Genomic DNA, 20805 nt, shown 5'->3' with positions numbered 1-20805 from the left:
GATTTAAGTACCATTTTTACAAAGAACTATATGACAGTCTACCCACCACTCCTTTGGCTGAACAGAATGGAGTCATACAACTTAGAGAGGACAAAATTCTTACATACAGTTTGCTCAGAGGCTTCTCCAACAATGTCATATTCAAGAATGGCCTTGTACAGTGTGTTGAGCAGATGAGATGCCCGAACAACATTACGAGTGTCAGGTGGAACTTCTGCTACTCCAGTACTAAATACTTTGTGGAGAACTTTGAGCTGAGCCAGTCGAGGTGACAACTTGTCCACCACTATTGCAAGAGTTATTGTAGTGTCTGCAAAATATCAAGGAATCAAACTCACTAGCAAGGAAGCATATCTGCATTCAGAATGTGATATAAAAGCTAAGTCATAGAAAGATATGGCGAACTGGACGGTGGTGGGTTTTAATCTCATTTCATAAGGAGCTAATTTCCCTAAAGAAAAAACAACTCTGAAGAAAAATAATGTATAAAGTAACTGAATTTCAGGGAAAAGGAAATAAAAGTGATTCTTAAACTCGACTTCAATTCTTAACATAATAATACAAATTAAAACTACACTGGGCAAATAAACAGATAACAGTTGACTACTGTTTTAGTGAGGGGATGGTTATTACAAAGGGGAGCAAGAGCCAGTTTTTTCATGGGATTGGCAGAGCTCCGTATCCTGAAGATGAAAGTGGATATACAAATATATACATGTGACAAAGTGTCACAAAACTATACACAAAGATATTACTCCTCTCCCCACAAAATATCAAGTACCTGCAAAAGTGGTAAAACTCATGTCAGGTCTGCAGAGCAATTACATGTATTGTGCCAATGTCAATTTCCTAGTTTTGATAACATACTATATGCAAGGGTGGAAGTTATTGGGGAAGTTGGGTGATGAGAATACAGGTCTTCTGGGTACTATTTTTTGTAGTAGTTGAAAATAAAAGTGGTGGAGGGGAGCTGACACTGGTTACCATTTTGTAGCTGTCATACTGGTGATCAAAAGGTTTGACAGCACACTGTTGGTAAGAGTGTAAGGAAACAGGTATTCATATACATTGCTGGCAACTGTTCTCTGTGGAAAACCATGTGGTGATGTGTATCAACATCACACATGCTATCACATACTCTTTAACTTTAGCAATTCCATTAACAATGTACGCTATAACTTGGAGCTCGTGTGTACAATTACATGTTAGTGGTTATCACTACAGCACTGTTGGCAATAGCAAAAGATCAGAAATAGCCTAAGTGTTCATCAAAAGGGGATTGGTTGGGTGGTTGGGGGTGCCTGGGTAGCTCAGTCAATTGAGCATCCAACTCTTGATTTTGGCTGAGGTCATGATTCCAGGGTCATATGATTGAGCCCCGCATCAGGCTCTACACCAAGCATGGAGCCTGCTTGGGATTCTCTCTCTCCCTCTCTGCCCCTCTCCCCACTGCTTGCGTTCTCTCTCTCTAAAATAAAATAAAAAAGTCCACAACAAACAAAAGGCGATAAGCCTATTATACATTCATACATCTTTGTAAAAGAGAATTTGTAGAAAAGAATGAGGAGGCTCTTTACATTTTTGTATGATATAATCCTCAAAATTTAAATTAGAAAATAATTTGAAGAGAGTAGTTAACAGACTACAAGGTATGTATATATGAATATGCATTGCTTGCATATGTTTAAATTATTTCTGGAAGGATGCACAAGAAACTTATGACTTGGTTGCCTCTGGGGAGGGGAACTGAGTACTTGACTGGAGAAATAGCACAGAAAGAATAATTTCACTGTAAACTTTCTATAGTATTTGGATTTTTAGGGAATGGAATGGCTTAAAATACAAATTTAAAATGATTTAAAAATTATCATGATTATTACTTACTTACAATAGAATTTTCAAACCTTTTATCAGTTAATAACCTAGATGGCATTCAAAATATGACTTATGTCTTATGAGTAGAAGGGAAGGACATTTAAATACCATTATTGATGATGTACTTCTCAATGTCTGTAAGTTCCTTTTTGAAACTAATAAAGTATTTGTACAGGGCCCACATGAAAGCCTGGTATGTCCTAAAGGGAGCTTCAGTCAACTTCTTGGGAAGAGAACCATTTCCAGGTAACATGCTTTCGGAGCTGTGCCCCATGACTTCATCGATGAATTCCTGGAGTCGAAACACAACTTGGCCATATGCTGCTATTTGTTCTAGCACTGATCGTAAACAGCTCTACAATAGAAGCAAACCGCAAACATGTGGAGTCTTCTATAAACATTCAAATTCATATTCTTTCACTAAAATATTTATTTTGTGACTGTTTTAAACACTATGCTTAGTAGAGAACAAAATGAATATTTAGTTTTATACTCAAAGGAATACAAGCATTAATTTCTACAGAATATAGAATTGTGGCTTATACTTTTTAAAAACACCTATAAGGTAAATAAATATGCTACAAGCAAAAAATTTATAGTATACAGCTTTCCAATATAGAACTGACAAAAAGCAGAACATGTAAATTGAAACTAAATGTGAATATAACACACACTATTAAAGAATTCTCTAGCATTGTAAAGATGCATAACTTAATTTGGTCTTTGGGACGTTAAGTAGATTTGATAACTAATTTTAATATTGCAAAATGTTCTAAAGTTATATAAGCAGGGTTTACATAAATCCTTTTATTTAATTTTAATTAGAAAAATTACAAATAACTTACATGTGTCAAATGAGTTACTATAATACTGTTTCTCACAGTTACCTTCCCATCTATCAACTGATATATAAAGAGCTTTTTTACCCCTGAAAGTAACCTGAAATGAAATAAAAAAGATGAATGTACTTTAAATCTATAAAAATGTTCATTACAGTAATGCCTAAGAAGTTTTAACAAAAGATTCAAAATTGGGTGTTGGGGGCAAACAGGTCAGAGAATTAGAAAATAAGAGACATCAATCTTTTTATCTGATTAACTTAAGACTCAAGGGTATTTCAATATTATCTTACAGAGAAGTTGAAATAGTGTTGTTAAAGTATTTCCTCCTCTTTGTGATGGCCCAGATTTCCCATTTTTAAGAAAGTCAATATACTTTTTGGTAGAGAGGACCATAACCTAGAAATCTCAGTAATACCAGCACTACATGTTGCATTTCTCATTTTCATTTTTGTGTGAACACAATCTAAAATCTTAGATTCCTGGTTTCCAGTTATAGGACACAGGCTCTCATTGATAAACTCTTGCCTATTAAGAGCAGTTAGCAAACCAGGAACCTTTCTTTGAACTCAGATATTAAAAAAGTAATGGTTTAATATAATTAAATCATATACTAAATTATTTAAAATGGGAAAGAAGCAAACATACCAAATTCTCATAATCTCCACAATCAATTCTGAAATATGGGTTTACTGAGGACCCCAGGCTACCTGTAGGGGAGCACTAGAAACAGTTTTGGGTTAAACCCAAGGGCCTATTTTTAGAAAGCATGTAAAGAAACTGTGAATACTTTTCCTTATAAACTAAAATTCTGGCTTCTCACTAATAAAATCTTCTACACTAATACTTAGGTTAATAGATCTTACCATAAGGTTTCCCGAATAACCTGTGTCTCAGTAACAAAAACTCTGTCATCAGGAACATATAATGGGTCACTGCTATACAAGTGTTGGTCCCTATTAGACAGTAAATAACAAATGTCAATGAAAAGGTTTCTCATGAAGTAAAATTACATGCCTTAAGGAATATATGCATTTAGGGGAGACTGAGTGGCTCAGCTGGTTAAGTGTCTGACTCTTGACATCTGTGCTGACAGTGTGGAGCCTGCTTCGGATTCTCTCTCCCTCTTTCTGACACCTCCCCCCCCCCCCGCCCTTGTGTGCTGTCTTCCTCTCCCTCAAGATAAATAAACATTAAAAAAATATATATGCATTTAGTGGTAATTTAACAAGTAATTAATAAGGCAAATAAACATAATATGCTTTAAATGCCCTCCCATACTCATTTCTACATGTTAACTGTAATACTCTAAGAGAAGTACTTTGAGAATAATTCCAATTATTATATTATATATATATAATAATATATATATTATATTACATCTGACTGAGTCAAATGCTTAAAACTGTGTATTGTTTGGGCAAATAGTAATTGTAATTTTGTAATAAGTGCATTAAAACAGAAATCAAATAAATGGCCTAATTTAACCAATCCACTCACTTCGAAAATAAGTCAAAAGACAGATTATAATTAAATAATTAATCTCATTTTAAAGATAATTAAATAATTTAAAACTATGTTCAATTAGAATTGTTTAAAAAAAAACAAGTTTAAATTTTAGGGAAGTACTCGATTTAAACCACAAATTTAAAGCAAATATTAAAATATCAAAGTTTATTCTATTAACACATTAAATGAAAAACTTAGCTTCTTACCAGACAGAGGCTAAATTGGAGTGCAAATGTAAACTATGAGGAAACCTTGAGGATCTGGCTGTCCAGTACTGATGAACAACATGCTGCTCCAGCCAGCTTCGGCCATTTGGCTCATCTACTGGAAGGATATTTAGTAAGTTTAAGTTATGAGCATTAACAAAGAAACACCTGATCAACTATGCCACAATTTTGGACTTATGGCCTTGTTCAAACATTCAACTGAAAAAGGCTCTTTAGAATATACATACAGGAACATATATACAAAATTTAATTAAGTATCACTGGCTATAAAATAAAAAAGTACTCAATTTTAAATAACCCCATGAATAATAGTTCAATAGTCATGAAAGAAATTGAAATGGTAACCAAAGATGCTCTCAAGAACCCTCAAACCCTGAGGGCTGGTGCTAAGCTTTAAAGAATTAGATATCTGGGGCACCTGGGTGGCTCAGTCGGTTAAGCATCCAACTCTTGGTTTCAGCTCAGGTCATGATCTCTCATGGTTCATGAGTTCGAACCCCTGGTCAGTGCTGCCACTGCGGAGCCTGCTTGGGACTGTCTTTCTCCCTGTCTATCCACCCCTCCACTCGTTCTCTCTCAGAATAAAGAAATAAAACTTAAAAAAAAGAATTAGATATGTTATTTGGGTTATAAGCTAATATAACCTTGCTTCTAAAACCAGATAAAGACATAAAAAAAGTTCATCAAAGAATAAAAATGAAAAATTCTAAATTAAAAAATAGCTAACCCAGGGGTTGGCTCAGTTGGTGGGGCATGCAACTCTTCATCTCAGGGTCTTTAGTTTGAGCACCATGTTGGGTGTAGAGCTTATTTAAAAAAAAAAAATAGTAGTAAAAAATAACAGAACCATCATGGGAGTTCAGGAATTCAAGGATGATTCACTAACACAAAATCACACTTAATGAAGGAATTTCAGGTGCATCCCTCTTAGACTGAGACCCACTCCAGGAAACCTGCTCTCACTGCTGATGCTTCCTCTGCAGACTAGAGGCCCGGCCAAAACAGACACCATTAATGTGTCACAAAGAAAATACAAGATATAAGAATGGACAGGAGACAACATTGTCAATACTTGCAGATGATAATGGTCATCTATGTAAAAAACCAAATGGGAGGGGGGCCTAGATGGCTCAGTGGAGCATGCGACTCTTGATCTTGGAGTCAAGAGTTCAAGCCCCATGTTTGGTGTAGAGCTTACGTTAAAAAAAGAAAAAACCTAATGGGGAGGGAGGTCCAAGATGGTGGTGTAGGAAGACTCTGAATTCCCCTCCACCCATCAACATACCAAATCTATACCTACATATGGACCAATTTTGCCCAAAGAACTGAGGGCTGACTGAACAGTTTCTGTATAAAAGACAGAGGTACCACATAGAGAGGGGTAGGAGAGACAGAAACATGGTAATGACAGGAACATGACCCCCAATGCTGTGAAATGCAGTGGTGAGGGACAGTACTGAGGGACCAGAAGATTTGCCCACCCTAGGACACAGGAAAAAGCTGTGGATTAAAGGGAAACTAGACTAGAATTGAAGGAAACCCATTTACTACCCTAGAGTGTCCACCAAACAGTGAAGGAATAGCTAGAACTCTCTGAGTTGCCAGAGGTGCTGGTGAACACCACTGTTTATGTTTCTCCTCAACCTTGATAGTATAGAGGGAAGCAGGGTCTGGGCACTCTAGGTGGCCTGCTACCTTGGTGAGTCCTGGGCCCCTAGCCAACACCAGTTGCAGTTACATACCTAAGATGGCACCACTGCCTCCAAACATCCCAGCTCTAGCCCTCCCAACAAAGCTACCCCAGTGTAGCAGGTAGTGGGACACCCCTAGCCTGCACTGACTATAGCTTCAGCCCTCTTGCCAAAATGGCCCTGATGTGGAGTACCCTGGGGACACCCTGGCCTGTGCTTGCTCCAGCGCCAGCTGTTATGACAGGGCCCCCTGCATGAAGCAGCCAGATTTGTGGCTGTTCAACTGGACCATCAGGGTACCCCTGACACAGACTGCTCCCAGATCTTCATCCCGCACCTGCTATATCTCCAGCCAGCCAGCCTACGTTTCCAGACATACAGTCTATGCAGGGGATGTTCCTATACATGGCCATACCTTCAAGACTGGAAGACGTAGGTGTTCCACCTAATTCATAGAAACAAACACAGAAAGTGAAACAAAATGAGAAGGCCAGGGAATATATTCCAAATGAAATAATAAGACAAAACAACTTTTGAACTAAGTGAAACAGAGAAATGTAATCTAGCTGATAAAGAGTTGAAAGTAATAATCATAGAGATCCTCACGGGACTTGAGAAAAGAGTGGATGAACTTAGAACTTCAACAAAGGGATGGAAAATATAAAAAGAACCAATCAGAGCTTAAGAATACAATGACTGAAATAAAATAAACACTAGAAGGAATTAACAGCAGATTAGAGGATGTCTAGAAGCTATCTAGAAGCAGCTAGATAGCAGTAGCTAAGACAGAATAACAGAAAGCAAAATAATGGAACAGCAAAAAGAAAAAAAGAATTAAAAACAATAACAACAAGGTTAGGTTATACCTCTGAGACAGCAATAAGCATACTAACATTTACATTATAGTGATCCAAGAAGGAGAAGAGAGAGCGAAAGGGGCAAAAGAATTATCTGAAAATACGATAGCTGAAAACTTCTTTAACCTGGGGAAGGAAATGGACATCCAGGTTCAAGGGTGTTGGATATCCAGGTCCAAGTACAGAAAGCCTGAAAAAAGATGAACCAAGGAGGTTCACATCAAGACATATAACACATAGAATGTCAAAAATTAAAGATAAAGAGAGAGACTTAAAAGAAGAAAGAGAAAAAGCAACTATTTTTATACAAGGGAACTCCATAAGGCTATCAGCTAACTTTTCAGCAGAAACTTTGTAGGTAAGAAGGGAGTGGCAATGATATATATAAAGTGCTGAAAGAAAAAAAACCTACAACCAAGAATACTCTACCCAGCAAGACTGTTATTCAGAATTTATGGAGAGATATTAAAAAAAAAAAAAAAAAGCTAAAGGAGTTCATCATCACTAAACTGGCCTATAAGAAATGTTAAAGGGATTTCTTTTTTTTTTAATTTATTTTTTTAATTGGGATTTCTTTAAGCAGAAAAGAAAAGGCTATGAGTAGAAGAAAATTATGAAAGGGAAAAATTTTACTGGTAAACACATAATAAAGTTGGTAGATCAATCACTTATAAACCTAGTATGAAACTTTAATGTGGGGAGGTAGGGTGAAAATGTGCCTTTCAAATGTGTTATATATCTGGGATGTTATACATGAACCTCATAACAACCAAAAACCAAAAAAATATAGAAGATACACAAAAAAGAGAAAAGAATACAAGCAGAGCACTAAAAAAAGTCATCAATCATTATGGAAGAGAGCAAGAGAAGAACAGGGAAGAACCACAAAAATAGAAAACAATTACCAAAAAACAATACTTACATACCTATCGATAATTACTTCAAATGTAAATGAACTCAATGCTCCAATGAAAAGACATAGAATGACTGAATGGATAAAAAAGCTAAGTCCATCTACATGCTGCCTACAAGAGATTCACTTCAGACCCAAGACACATACAGCCTACTGAAAAGTGAGAGAATGAAAAAAGATATTCCATGCAAATATCAGTTCCCCACTCCCCCATACCCCCCAAAACCTGGTGCAGCAATACTTACATCAGAGAAAACAGACTTCAGTGGCTTTGAACCACACAACAGATCAGATGAATTTAATAGATGCAGAATATTTCTTCCCAAATCAGCAGAATATATGTACTTTTTGAGGGCACATGGAACACTCTCCAGGACAGATCACATGTTAGGCCATAAAATAAGTCTCAATAGATTTAAGATGGAAATCACATCAAGTATCTTTTCTGAGCACAGTGGTATGAAATTAGAAATTAAGAAAGCTGGGGAAAAAACCCCAAAACATGTGCAAACTAAACAAAATAATATTAAACAACCAATGGGTCAATGAAGAAAACAAGGAGAAAATTAAAAAATATATGCAGACAAAGGAAAATGGTAACATAAAGTTGAAAATCTTTGGGAGTCATAAAAGCAGTTCTATGAGGGAAGTTTATAGTGATACAGGCTTTTCTTAAGAATCAAGAAAATTTGGGGCATCTGGGTGGCTCAGTCGGTTAAGCGTCCGACTTTGGCCCAGGTCATGATCTCGCGGTCCGTGAGTTCGAGCCCCGTGTTGGGCTCTGTGCTGACAGCTCAGAGCCTGAAGCCTGTTTCAGATTCTGTGTCTCCTTCTCTCTGTGACCCTCCCCCGTTCATGCTCTGTCTCTCTCCGTCTCAAAGATAAAAATAAACGTTAAAAAAAATTTTTTTTTTTAAAAGAATCAAGAAAATTCTCAAATAAGCCATCCTATCTTATACCTAAAGGAACTAGAAAAACAAGAAGAAACCAAACCCAAAGTTAGTAGAAGAAAGTAACTCAGACAAAATAGAACAGAAATAAATGAAATAGAGATAGAAAAGTAGAAAAGATCAATGAAATTAAGAGCTGGTTTTTGAAAAGATAAAAAAGAATTGATAAACCTTTAGACAGACTCATCAAAAGGATTCAAAATAACAAAATCATAAATGAAAGAGAAGTTACAACCAATAGCATAGAAACAAAAAGAATTTTGAAAGAGACTACTATGAAAAATTATATGCCACCAATTGGACAACCTAGAAGAAATGGATAAATTTCTAGAAACATACAATTTTCTAACCTTGAATAAGGAAGAAATAGAAAATCCAAACAGACTAATTACTAGTAACAAAATTGAATCAGCAATCAAAAAACTCCCAATAAACAGAGGTCTAGGACCAGATGACTTCCTAGGTGAATTTCACCAAATTATTAAAAAAAGAGTTAATAACTATTCTTCTCAAACTATTTCAAAATAGAAAAAAAAAATCCAAATTCATTTCATTAGGCCAGCATTACTCTGATACCAAAACCAGATAAAGACATCACAAAAAATTTGATAGGCCAATATCCTTGATGAACACAGATGCAAAAATCATCAACAAATATTAGCAAACTGATTTCAACATACATTAAGAGTATCACCAACCATGATGATCAACTACAATTTTCCCCAGAAATGTAAGAATGGATCAATATTTGCAAATCAATCAACATGATACAACCACATTAACAAAATGAAGGATAAAATATCACCTCAGTAGAAGCAGAAAAAGCATCTGACAAAATTCAACATCCGTTCATGACAAAAACTCTCGGCAAAGTGGATGTGGAGGAAATATAACTCAACATAATAAAGGCCACATATAAAAAACCCACAGGTAACATCATACTCAATGGTGAAAACCTGAAAATTCTCCTCTAAGATCAGAATAGAAACAAGTCTCTCACCACTTTTAGTCAACATAATACTGGAAGTCCTAGCCATAGCAAACAGATAAAAGAAAGAACTAAAAAGCATCCAAATTGGGTAAGAAAGAAAACTGTCACTATTTGCAGATGATATGATACTATGTATTGAAAACCCTAAAGGCTCTACCAAAAAAGCCTATTAGAACTAATAAATGAATTCAGTTACATTATAGGATACAGAAATTAATATAAGGAAGAGTGTTGGGGCGCCTGGGTGGCTCACTTGGATAAGCGTCAAACTTCGGCTCAGGTCACGATCTCATGGTTTGTGGGTTTGAGCCCTGCGTTGAGCTCTGTGCTGACAGCTCAGAGCCTGGATCTTGCTACCAATCCTGTGTATCCCTCTCTCTCTCGGCCGCAAAAATAAACAAACATTAAAAAAAATTTTTTTTAAATATAAGGAAAACTGTTGTGTTTCTATATACTAACAACAAAGTAGCAGAAAAAGAAATTAAGAAAAAAAATCCCATTTATAATCACACCAAAAATAATAAAATACTTAGGAATAAAACTAACCAAAGAGCTGAAAGACCTGTACTCTGAAAACTATAAGACACTGATGAAAGAAATTGAAGACAACACAAATATATGTAAACATATACCCTTATCACGGATTGGAAGAATACTGTTAAAATGTCCATAATGCCATCCAAAGCAGTCTATAAATTCAATGCTATCTCTTTCAAAATACCAAGAGGATTTTTCACAGAACCAGAACAAACAATCCTAAAATTTGTACGGAACCACAAAATTCGCCCCATAGCCAGAATAACCTTGAGAAAGAACAAAGCTGGAGGTATCACAATCCCAGTTTTCAAACTATACTACAAAGTTACAGTAATCAAAACAGTATGGTACGGACACAAAAACAGACACATAGATCAATGGAATAGAAATGAGAGACCAGAAATAAATCCATGTTTATATGCTCAATTAGTCTATGACAAAGGAGGTAAGAATATACAATGGGGAAAGGAGAGTCTCTTCTAAGAATGATATTGAAAAACCTGGACAGCTACATGCAAAATAATGACACTAGATGACTATGTTATGCCATATACAAAGGTAAACTCAAAATGGATTAAAGATCTAATGGAAGACCTGAAACTACAAAACTCCTAAAAACAAAAACAACAAAAACACAGACAGTAATCTCTTGGACATCAATATTAGCAATATTTCTCTACATATGTCTCCCAAGGCAAAGAAAACAAAAGCAAAAATAAATTATTGGGACCAAATAAAAATAAAAAGGTTTTGCGCAGCAAAGGAAACCATCAACAAAATGAAAAGGCAATCTACTGAATGGAGAAGATCTGTGCAAATGATATACCCAACAAATGGTTAACATTCAAAATATATAAACAGCTTATACAACCCAACACCAAAACTCCCCAATACTCTGATTAAAAAATGGGCAGAGGTCCTGAATAGTTCTCCAAAGATGATGTACAGATGGCAAAAAGACACACATGAGAAGATGCTCAGCATTACTATCAAGGAAATGTAAATCAAAACCACAATGAGATATAATCTTACATTATCTAGGATGGCTAATCAAAAAGACAAGAAGTAACAATAAGAAGTTTTGAGAAGGATGTGGAATAAAGGGATCCTTTGTGCATTCCTGGTGGGAAAATAAATTGGTGTGACCACTGTAGAAAATGGTACGGAATTTCTTCAAAAAATTAAAATAGAAATACCACTGACCCAGTAATTACAATTCTGGGTACTTACCCAAAGAAAATGAAAACACTAATTTGAGACAATATATGGACTTGTATGTTTATTACAGCATTATTTACAATAGCCAACCTAAATCCATCAATAGATGAATGGATTAAAAAAAAAAAAAACGTGGTGTATATAGAGGTTGAACTACTATTCTGCAACAAAAAATAATGAAATCTTGCTATTCATGACAACATGGATTGACCAAGAGGCTATTAAAATAAGTCAGAGTGGGGCGCCTGGGTGGCGCAGTCAGTTAAGCGTCCGACTTCAGCCAGGTCACGATCTCGCGGTCCGTGAGTTCGAGCCCCGCATCAGGCTCTGGGCTGATGGCTCGGAGCCTGGAGCCTGTTTCCGATTCTGTGTCTCCCTCTCTCTCTGCCCCTCCCCCGTTCATGCTCTGTCTCTCTCTGTCCCAAAAAATAAATAAACATTGAAAAATAAATAAATAAAATAAGTCAGAGAAAGACAAATACGATTTCACTTATATGTGGAATCTACAAAACAATAGAAAAAGACTTGTAAACACAGAGAACTAGTGTTTGCCAGAGGGAAGAGGGATGGGGGGGATGGGTGGAACTAGAAGGAGATTTAGAGGTAAAAACTTTCAGTCATAAAATAAGTTACTGGGATGAAGAGTACAGCATAGGGAATACAGTCAATAATATTGTAATAACTTTGTATGGTGACAGATAATAGCTACATTTATGGGTGGTGAGCATTTTATAACGTATACAATTTCAAGTCACTATGCTGTACACCTGAAACTAATAAAAAATTGTGTCATTATACTTCAACTAAAAAAAAAAATTCAAAAGAAAAAAAAGACTGATGAAGAACAAGGCAATCCACAATTGTGATTTGCCTGTTTCCAAAATCTTGCAACTCAAACTACATTTTTGTTTACATATATTTGCTTATGTTGATATACATGTTCAGAAACTTTTGTTAATGATTTTCATCAGCTCCTATAAGGCAAAAAATTATCTATCCAAACCCATTCTTTAATATATCATTTTGTATTTTGTTGGCTTTCTGTGAAACTGAATTTTGTTGCAAAAAAATTTAAATATTACCCCAAACCAGTGACTTTTAACAGATACTCCCACAAATAACAAAATTTCAATGAGTCAAAAATTTAATGTATAGTCATTAAATGCTATTAACGTATCAAAATGCCCTTTTGATAACCATACTTCTTTCAAAAATATTTAAAATCATTTAGTTAAATGATATAACAGTTCTGGGATCTCAAGTAGGATTCCAATTCGTAAATATTTATCTCAATGTTTTCCAAAGTGAGATCTATGACCCATTGCAGAATCACCTGAAATGCTAACCTACTAAAAATCAGACTACCCGAGTGAGGTGCCTATAATCAGTATTTTTTTTAACTTTATTTTTTATTATTTAAAATTTACATCCAAACTAGTTACTATATATTAAAGCAATGATTTCAGTAGATTCCTTAATGCCCCTACCCATTTAGCCCATCCCCCCTCCCACAACCCCTCCAGCAACCCTATTTGTTCTCCACATTTATGAGTCTGTTTTGTTTTGTCCCCCTCCCTGTTTTTATATTATTTTTGTTTTGCTTCCCTATGTTCATCTGTTTTGTCTCTTAAAGTCCTCATATGAGTGAAGTCATATGAGTTTTGTCTTTCTCTGACTAATTTCACTGAGCAAAATACCCTCCAGTTCCATCCATGTAGTTGCAAATGGCAAGATTTCATTCTTTTTGATTGCTGAATAATACTCCATTGTATATATATACCACTTCTTTATCCATTCATCCATCGATGGACATTTGGGCTCTTTCCATATTTTGGCTATTGTTGATAGTGCTGCTATAAATATGGTGCATGTGTCCCTTCGAAACAGCACACCTGTATCCCTGGATAAATGCCTAGTAGTGCAATTGCTGGGTCGTAGGGTAGTTTTATTTTTAGTTTTTTGAGGAACCTCCATACTGTTTTCCAGAGTGGCTGCATCAGCTTGCATTCCCACCAACAATGCAAAAGAGATCCTCCTTATCTGCATCCTTGCCAACATCTGTTGTTGCCTGAGTTGTTAATGTTAGCCATTCTGACAGGTGTAAGGTGGTACCTCATTGTGGTTTTGATTTGTATTTCCCTGACGATGAGTGATGTTGAGCATTTTTTCATGTGTCTGTTGGCCACCTGGATGTCTTCTTTGGAGAAGTGTCTATTCATGTCTTTTCCCATTTCTTCACTGGATTATTTCTTTTTTGGGCATTGTTTGACAACTTCTTTGTAGATTTTGGATACTAACCCTTTATCTGATATGTCATTTGCAAATATCTTCTCCCATTCCATCAGTTGCCTTTTTTTTTGTTCTATAAATCACCTTTTATTTATTTTTCAATATATGAAATTTATTGACAAGTTGGTTTCCATACAACACCCAGTGCTCATCCCAAAAGGTGCCCTCCTCAATACCCATCATCCACCCTCCCCTCCCTCCCACCCCCCACCAACCCTCAGTTTGTTCTCAGTTTTTAAGAGTCTATTATGCTTTGGCTCTCTCCCACTCTAACCTTTTTTTTCTTTCCCTTCCCCTCCCCCATGGGTTTCTGTTAAGTTTCTCAGGATCCACATAAGAGTGAAAACATATGGTATCTGTCTTTCTCTGTATGGCTTATTTCACTTAGCATAACACTCTCCAGTTCCATCCATGTTGCTACAAAGGGCCATATTTTGTTCTTTCTCATTGCCACGTAGTACTCCATTGTGTATATAAACCACAATTTCTTTACCCATTCATCGGTTGATGGACATTTAGGCTCTTTCCATAATTTGGCTATTGTTGAGAGTGCTGCTATAAACATTGGGGTACAAGTGCCCCTATGTATCAGTACTCCTCTATCCCTTGGGTAAATTCCTAGCAGTGCTATTGCTGGGTCATAGGGTAGGTCTATTTTTAATTTTCTGAGGAACCTCCACACTGTTTTCCAGAGTGGCTGCACCACTTTGCATTCCCACCAACAGTGCGAGAGGGTTCCCGTTTCTCCACATCCTCGCCAGCATCTATAGTCTCCTGATTTGTTCATTTTAGCCGCTCTGACTGGTGTGAGGTGATATCTGAGTGTGGTTTTGATTTGTATTTCCCTGATAAGGAGCGACGTTGAGCATCTTTTCATGTGCCTGTTGGCCATCCGGATGTCTTCTTTAGAGAAGTGTCCATTCATGTTTTCTGCCCATTTATTCACCGAGTTATTTGTTTTTCGGGTGTGGATTTTGGTGAGCTCTTTATAGATTCTGGATACTAGCCCTTTGTCCGATATGTCATTTGCAAATATCTTTTCCCATTCCGTTGGTTGCCTTTTAGTTTTGTTGGTTGTTTCCTTTGCTGTGCAGAAGCTTTTTATCTTCATAAGGTCCCAGTAGTTCATTTTTGCTTTTAATTCCCTTGCCTTTGGGGATGTGTCAAGTAAGAAATTGCTACGACTGAGGTCAGAGAGGTCTTTTCCTGCTTTCTCCTCTAGGGTTTTGATGGTTTCCTGTCTCACATTCAGGTCCTTTATCCATTTTGAGTTTATTTCTGTGAATGGTGTGAGAAAGTGGTCTAGTTTCATTCTTCTGCATGTTGCTGTCCCGTTCTCCCAGCACCATTTGTTAAAGAGACTGTCTTTTTTCCATTGGATGTTCTTTCCTGCTTTGCCAAAGATTAGTTGGCCATACGTTTGTGGGTCTAGTTCTGGGGTTTCTGTTCTATTCCATTGGTCTATGTGTCTGTTTTTGTGCCAATACCATGCTGTCTTGATGATTATAGCTTTGTAGTAGAGGCTAAGTCTGGGATTGTGATGCCTCCTGCTTTGGTCTTCTTTAAAATTACTTTGGCTATTCGGGGCCTTTTGTGGTTCCATACAAATTTTAGGATTGCTTGTTTTAGTTTCAAGAAGAATGCTGGTGCAATTTTGATTGGGATTGCATTGAATGTGTAGATAGCTTTGGGTAGTATTGACATTTTGACAATATTTATTCTTCCAACCCATGAGCACGGAACGTTTTTCCATTTCTTTATATCTTCTTCGATTTCCTTCATAAGCTTTCTATAGTTTTCAGCATACAGATCTTTTACATCTTTGGTTAGATTTATTCCTAGGTATTTTATGCTTCTTGGTGCAATTGTGAATGGGATCAGTTTCTTTATTTGTCTTTCTGTTGCTTCATTGTTAGTGTATAAGAATGCAACTGATTTCTGTACATTGATTTTGTATCCTGCAACTTTGCTGAATTCATGATTCAGTTCTAGCAGACTTTTGGTGGAGTCTGTCGGATTTTCCAGGTATAATAGCATGTCATCTACAAAAAGTGAAAGCTTGACTTCATCTTTGCCAATTTTGATGCCTTTGATTTCCTTTTGTTGTCTGATTGCTGATGCTAGAACTTCCAACACTATGTTAAACAACAGCGGTGAGAGTGGACATCCCTGTCGTGTTCCTGATCTCAGGGAAAAAGCTCTCAGTTTTTCCTCATTGAGGATGATGATAGCTGTGTGCTTTTCATAAATGGCTTTTATGATCTTTAAGTATGTTCCTTCTATCCTGAATTTCTCAAGGGTTTTTATTAAGCAAGGATGCTGAATTTTGTCAAAGGCCTTTTCTGCATCGACTGACAGGATCATATGGTTCTTATCTTTTCCTTTATTAATGTGAGGTATCACACTGATTGATTTGCAAATGTTGAACCAGCCCTGCATCCCAGGAATGAATCCCACTTGATCATGGTGAATAATTCTTTTTATATGCTGTTGAATTTGATTTGCTCGCATCTTATTGAGAATTTTTGCATCCATATTCATCAGGGATATTGGCCTGTAGTTCTCTTTTTTTACTGGGTCTCTGTCTGGTTTAGGAATCAAAGTAATACTGGCTTCATAGAATGAGTCTGGAAGTTTTCCTTCCCTTTCTATTTTTTGGAATAGCTTGAGAAAGATAGGTATTATTTCTGCTTTAAACATCTGGTAGAACTCCCCTGAGAACCATCTGGTCCTGGACTCTTATTTGTTGGGAGATTTTTGATAACTGATTCAATTTCTTCACTGGTTATGGGTCTGTTCAAAAACTTTCTATTTCCTCCTGATTAAGTTTTGGAAGCGTGTGGGTGTTTAGGAATTTGTCCATTTCTTCCAGGTTGTCCAGTTTGTTGGCATATAATTTCTCATAGTATTCCCTGATAATTGCTTGTATCTCTGAGGGATTGGTTGTAATAATTCCATTTTCATTCATGATTTTATCTATTTGGGTCATCCCCCTTTTCTTTTTGAGAAGCCTGGCTAGAGGTTTGTCAATTTTGTTTATTTTTTCAAAAAACCAACTCTTGGTTTCGTTGATCTGCTCTACAGTTTTTGTAGATTCTATATTGTTTATTTCTGCTCTGATCTTTATTATTTCTCTTCTTCTGCTGGGTTTGGGGTGTCTTTGCTCTTCTGCTTCTATTTCCTTTAGGTGTGCTGTTAGATTTTGTATTTGGGATTTTCTTGTTTCTTGAGATAGGCCTGGATTGCAATGTATTTTCCTCTCAGGACTGCCTTCCCTGCATCCCAAAGCATTTGGATTGTTGTATTTTCATTTTCGTTTGTTTCCATATATTTTTTAATTTCTTCTCTAATTGCCTGGTTGACCCACTCATTCTTTAGTAGGGTGTTCTTTAACCTCCATGCTTTTGGAGGTTTTCCAGACTTTTTCCTGTGGTTGATTTCAAGCTTCATAGCATTGTGGTCTGAAAGTATGCATGGTATAATTTCAATTCTTGTGAACTTATGAAGGGCTGTTTTGTGACCCAGTAAGTGATCTATCTTGGAGAATGTTCCATGTGCACTCGAGAAGAAAGTATATTCTGTTGCTTTGGGATGCAGAGTTCTAAATACATCTGTCAAGTCCATCTGATCAAATATATCACTCAGGGCCCTTTATTGATCCTGTGTCTAGATGATCTATCCTTTCTTGTAATTGGAGTATTAAAGTCCCCTGCAATTACCACATTCTTATCAATAAGGTTGCTTATGTTTATGAGTAATTGTTTCATATATTTGGGGGCTCCCGTATTTGGCACATAGGTATTTATAATTGTTAGCTCTTCCTGATGGATAGACCCTGTAATTATTATATAGTGCCCTTCTTCATCTCTTGTTACAGCCTTTAATTTAAAGTCTAGTTTGTCTGATATAAGTATGGCTACTCCAGCTTTCTTTTGGCTTCCAGTAGCATGATAAATAGTTCTCCATCCCTGCACTCTCAATCTGAAGGTGTCCTCAGGCCTAAAATGAGTCTCTTGTAGAGAGCAAATAGATGGGTCTTATTTTTTTTATCCATTCTGATACCCTATGTCTTTTGGTTGGCGCATTTAGTCCATTTACATTCGGTGTTATTATAGAAAGATATGGGTTTAGAGTCATTGTGATGTCTGTAGGTTTTATGCTTGTAGCAATGTCTCACAGGATCCCCTTTAGGATCTCTTGTAGGGCTGGTCTAGTGGTGACAAATTCCTTCAGTTTTTGTTTGTTTGGGAAGACCTTTATCTCTCCTTCTATTCTAAATGACAGACTTGCTGGTAAAGGATTCTCGGCTGCATATTTTTCTTGTTCATCACATTGAAGATCTCCTGCCATTCATTTCTGGCCTGCCAAGTTTCAGAAGAGAGATCGGTCAGGAGTCTTACAGGTCTCCCTTTATATGTTAGAGCACGTTTATCCCTCGCTGCTTTCAGAATTTTCACTTTATCCTTAATTTTGCCAGTTTCAGTATGGTATGTCATGCAGAAGATCGATTCAAGTTACGTCTGAAGGGAGTTTCTGTGCCTCTTGGATTTCAATGCCTTTTTCCTTCCCCAGTTCAGGGAAGTTCTCAGCTATGATTTCTTCAAGTACCCCTTCAGCACCTTTCCCTCTCTCTTCCTCCTCTGGAATACCAATTATGCATAGATTATTTCTCTTTAGTGCATCACTTATTTCTCTAAATTTCCCCTCATACTCCTGGATTTTTTTATCTCTCTTTTTCTCAGCTTCTTCTTTTTCCATAATTTTATTTTCTAGTTCACCTATTCTCTCCTCTGCCTCTTCAATCCGAGCCGTCGTCGTTTCCATTTTATTTTGCATTTCGTTTAAAGCGTTTTTCAGCTCCTCCTGACTGTGCCTTAGTCCCTTGATCTCTTTAGCAAGATTCTCTGCTGTCCTCTATACTGTTTTCAAGCCCAGAGATTAATTTTATGACTATTATTCTAAATTCACTTTCTGTTATATTGTTCAAATCCTTTTTGATCAGTTCGTTAGCTGTTGTTATTTCTTGGGAGATTCTTTTGAGGAGAATTCTTCCGTTTGGTCATTTTGGATAGTTCCTGGAGTGGTGTGGAACTGCAGGGCAGTTCCCCTGTGCTGTCTTGCATAACTCACGTTGGTGGGCCAGGCCTCAGTCAGACCTGATGTCTGCCCCCAGCCCACTGCTGGGGCCACAGTCAGACTGGTGTGTGCCTTCTCTTTTCCTCTCCTAGGGGCGGGATTCACTGTGGGGTGGCGTGGCCCGTCTGGGCTACTTGCACCCTGCCAGGCTTGTGGTGCTGGGGATCTGGCATATTAGCTGGGGTAGATAGGCAAGGTGCACGGGGCGGGAGGGGCAGGCTTAGCTCGCTTCTCCTTTGGTGATCCACTTCAGGAGGGGCCCTGCGGAAGCGGGAGGGAGTCAGGCCTGCCGCCGGAGGTGTGGGTCTGCAGAAGCACAGCGTTGGGTGTTTCCGAGGTGTAAGCAAGTTCCCTGGCAGGAACTGGTTCCCTTTGGGATTTTGGCTGAGGGATGGATGAGGGAGATGGCGCTGGCTAGCGCCTTTGTTCGCCACCAAACTGAGCTCTGTCCTCCCAGGACTCATCAACTCTCCCTCCCGTTGTCCTCCAGCCTTCCCGCTCTCTGAGCAGAGCTGTTAACTTACAACCTTCCAGATTTTAAGTCCCGCTCACTGTCTGAACACACTCCGTCCGGCCCCTCCGCTTTTGCAAGCCAGACTCGGGGTCTCTGCTTGGCCAGCGGGCCACCCCTCTGCCCCAGCTCCCTCCCGCCAGTCCGTGTAGCGTGCACCGCCTTGCCACCCTTCCTACCCTCTTCCGTGGGCCTCTCGTCTGCACTTGGCTCCGGAGACTCCGTTCTGCTAGTCTTCTGGCGGTTTTCTGGGTTATTTAGGCAGGTGTAGGTGGAATCTAAGTGATCAGCAGGATGCGGTGAGCCCAGCCTCCTCCTACACCGCCATCTTCCCCCTCCCTACCAGGAAAATCTCAGTTGCCTTTTAGTTTTGCTGATTGTTTCCTTAGCTGTGCAGAAGCTTTTTATTTTGATGAGGTCCCAACAGTTCATTTTTGCTTTTGTTTCCCTTGCCTCCAGAGACGTGTTGAGTAAAACACTGCTGTGGTCAAGATCAAAGAGGTTTTTGCCTTCTTTCTCCTTGAGGATTTTGATGGCTTCCTGTCTTACATTGAGGTCTTTCATCCACTTTGAGTTTACTTTTGTGTATGGTGTAAGAAAGTAGTCCAGGTTCATTCTTCTGCATGTCTTTGTCCAGTTTTCCCAGCACCACTTGCTGAAGAAACTGTCTTTATTCCATTGAATATTCTTTCTTGCTTTGTCAAAGATTAGTTGCCCATATGTTTGTGGGTCTATTTCTGGGTTCTCTATTCTATTCCATTGATCTGAGTGTCTGTTCTTGTGCCAGTACCATACTGTCTTGATGATTACAGCTTTGTAGTATAGCTTTAAGTCTGGGATTGTGATGCCTACTGCTTTGGTTTTCTTTTTCAAGATTGCTTTGGCTATTCAGGGTCTTTTCTGGTTCCATACAAATTTTAGGATTATCTGTTCTAGCTCTGTGAAGAATGCTGGTGTTACTTTGATAGGGATTGCATTGAATATGTAGATTGCTTTGGGTAGTATCGACATTTTAACAATATTTATTCTTTCTATCCAGGAGCATGGAATCTTTCTCCATTTTTTTTTTTTTTTTTGTGTGTGTGTCTTCTTCAATTTCTTTCATAAGCTCTCTATAGTTCTCATTGTATAGATTTTTCACCTCTTTGGTAAGATTTATTCTTAGGTATTGTATGGTTTTTGGTGTAACTGTAAATGGGATCGATTCCTTGATTTCTCTTTCTGTCGCTTCATTGTTGGCATATAGGAATGCAACCGATTTC

General features: G+C 37.6%; 1 protein-coding gene across 11 annotated transcripts in view; it reads right to left on the bottom strand.

Moving 5' to 3' along the window:
• The window catches only part of TUBGCP5 (tubulin gamma complex associated protein 5), a 65665-nt gene that overhangs the window by 17576 nt on the left and 27284 nt on the right, over positions 1-20805 (bottom strand). For 7 of the 11 annotated variants that reach the window (XR_006963401.1, XM_047086592.1, XM_047086600.1 and 4 more), the window contains 6 exons: positions 6479-6586; positions 4430-4547; positions 3581-3670; positions 2721-2814; positions 1984-2230; positions 108-310 (listed from right to left, as the gene is read on the bottom strand). Coding sequence is in view for 10 of the 11 variants with exons in the window: in XM_047086592.1 (XP_046942548.1) it covers positions 108-310; positions 1984-2230; positions 2721-2814; positions 3581-3670; positions 4430-4547; positions 6479-6586 (860 nt within the window). In the remaining variant the exon portion in view is untranslated. The remainder of the gene's footprint in view (positions 1-107; positions 311-1983; positions 2231-2720; positions 2815-3580; positions 3671-4429; positions 4548-6478; positions 6587-20805) is intronic. The other 4 variants (XM_047086593.1, XM_047086594.1, XM_047086596.1 and 1 more) reach the window with 4 other exon arrangements.

This window comes from Lynx rufus, unplaced genomic scaffold, assembly GCF_022079265.1.
Source record: "Lynx rufus isolate CCGP_SWC_20201006 ecotype Redwood Valley unplaced genomic scaffold, mLynRuf1.p SCAF_21, whole genome shotgun sequence".
In the NCBI taxonomy this organism is placed as follows: domain Eukaryota; kingdom Metazoa; phylum Chordata; class Mammalia; order Carnivora; family Felidae; genus Lynx; species Lynx rufus.
The sequence above is the reverse complement of the archived record's forward strand: the minus strand, read 5'-3'. Positions and strand labels throughout refer to the sequence as shown.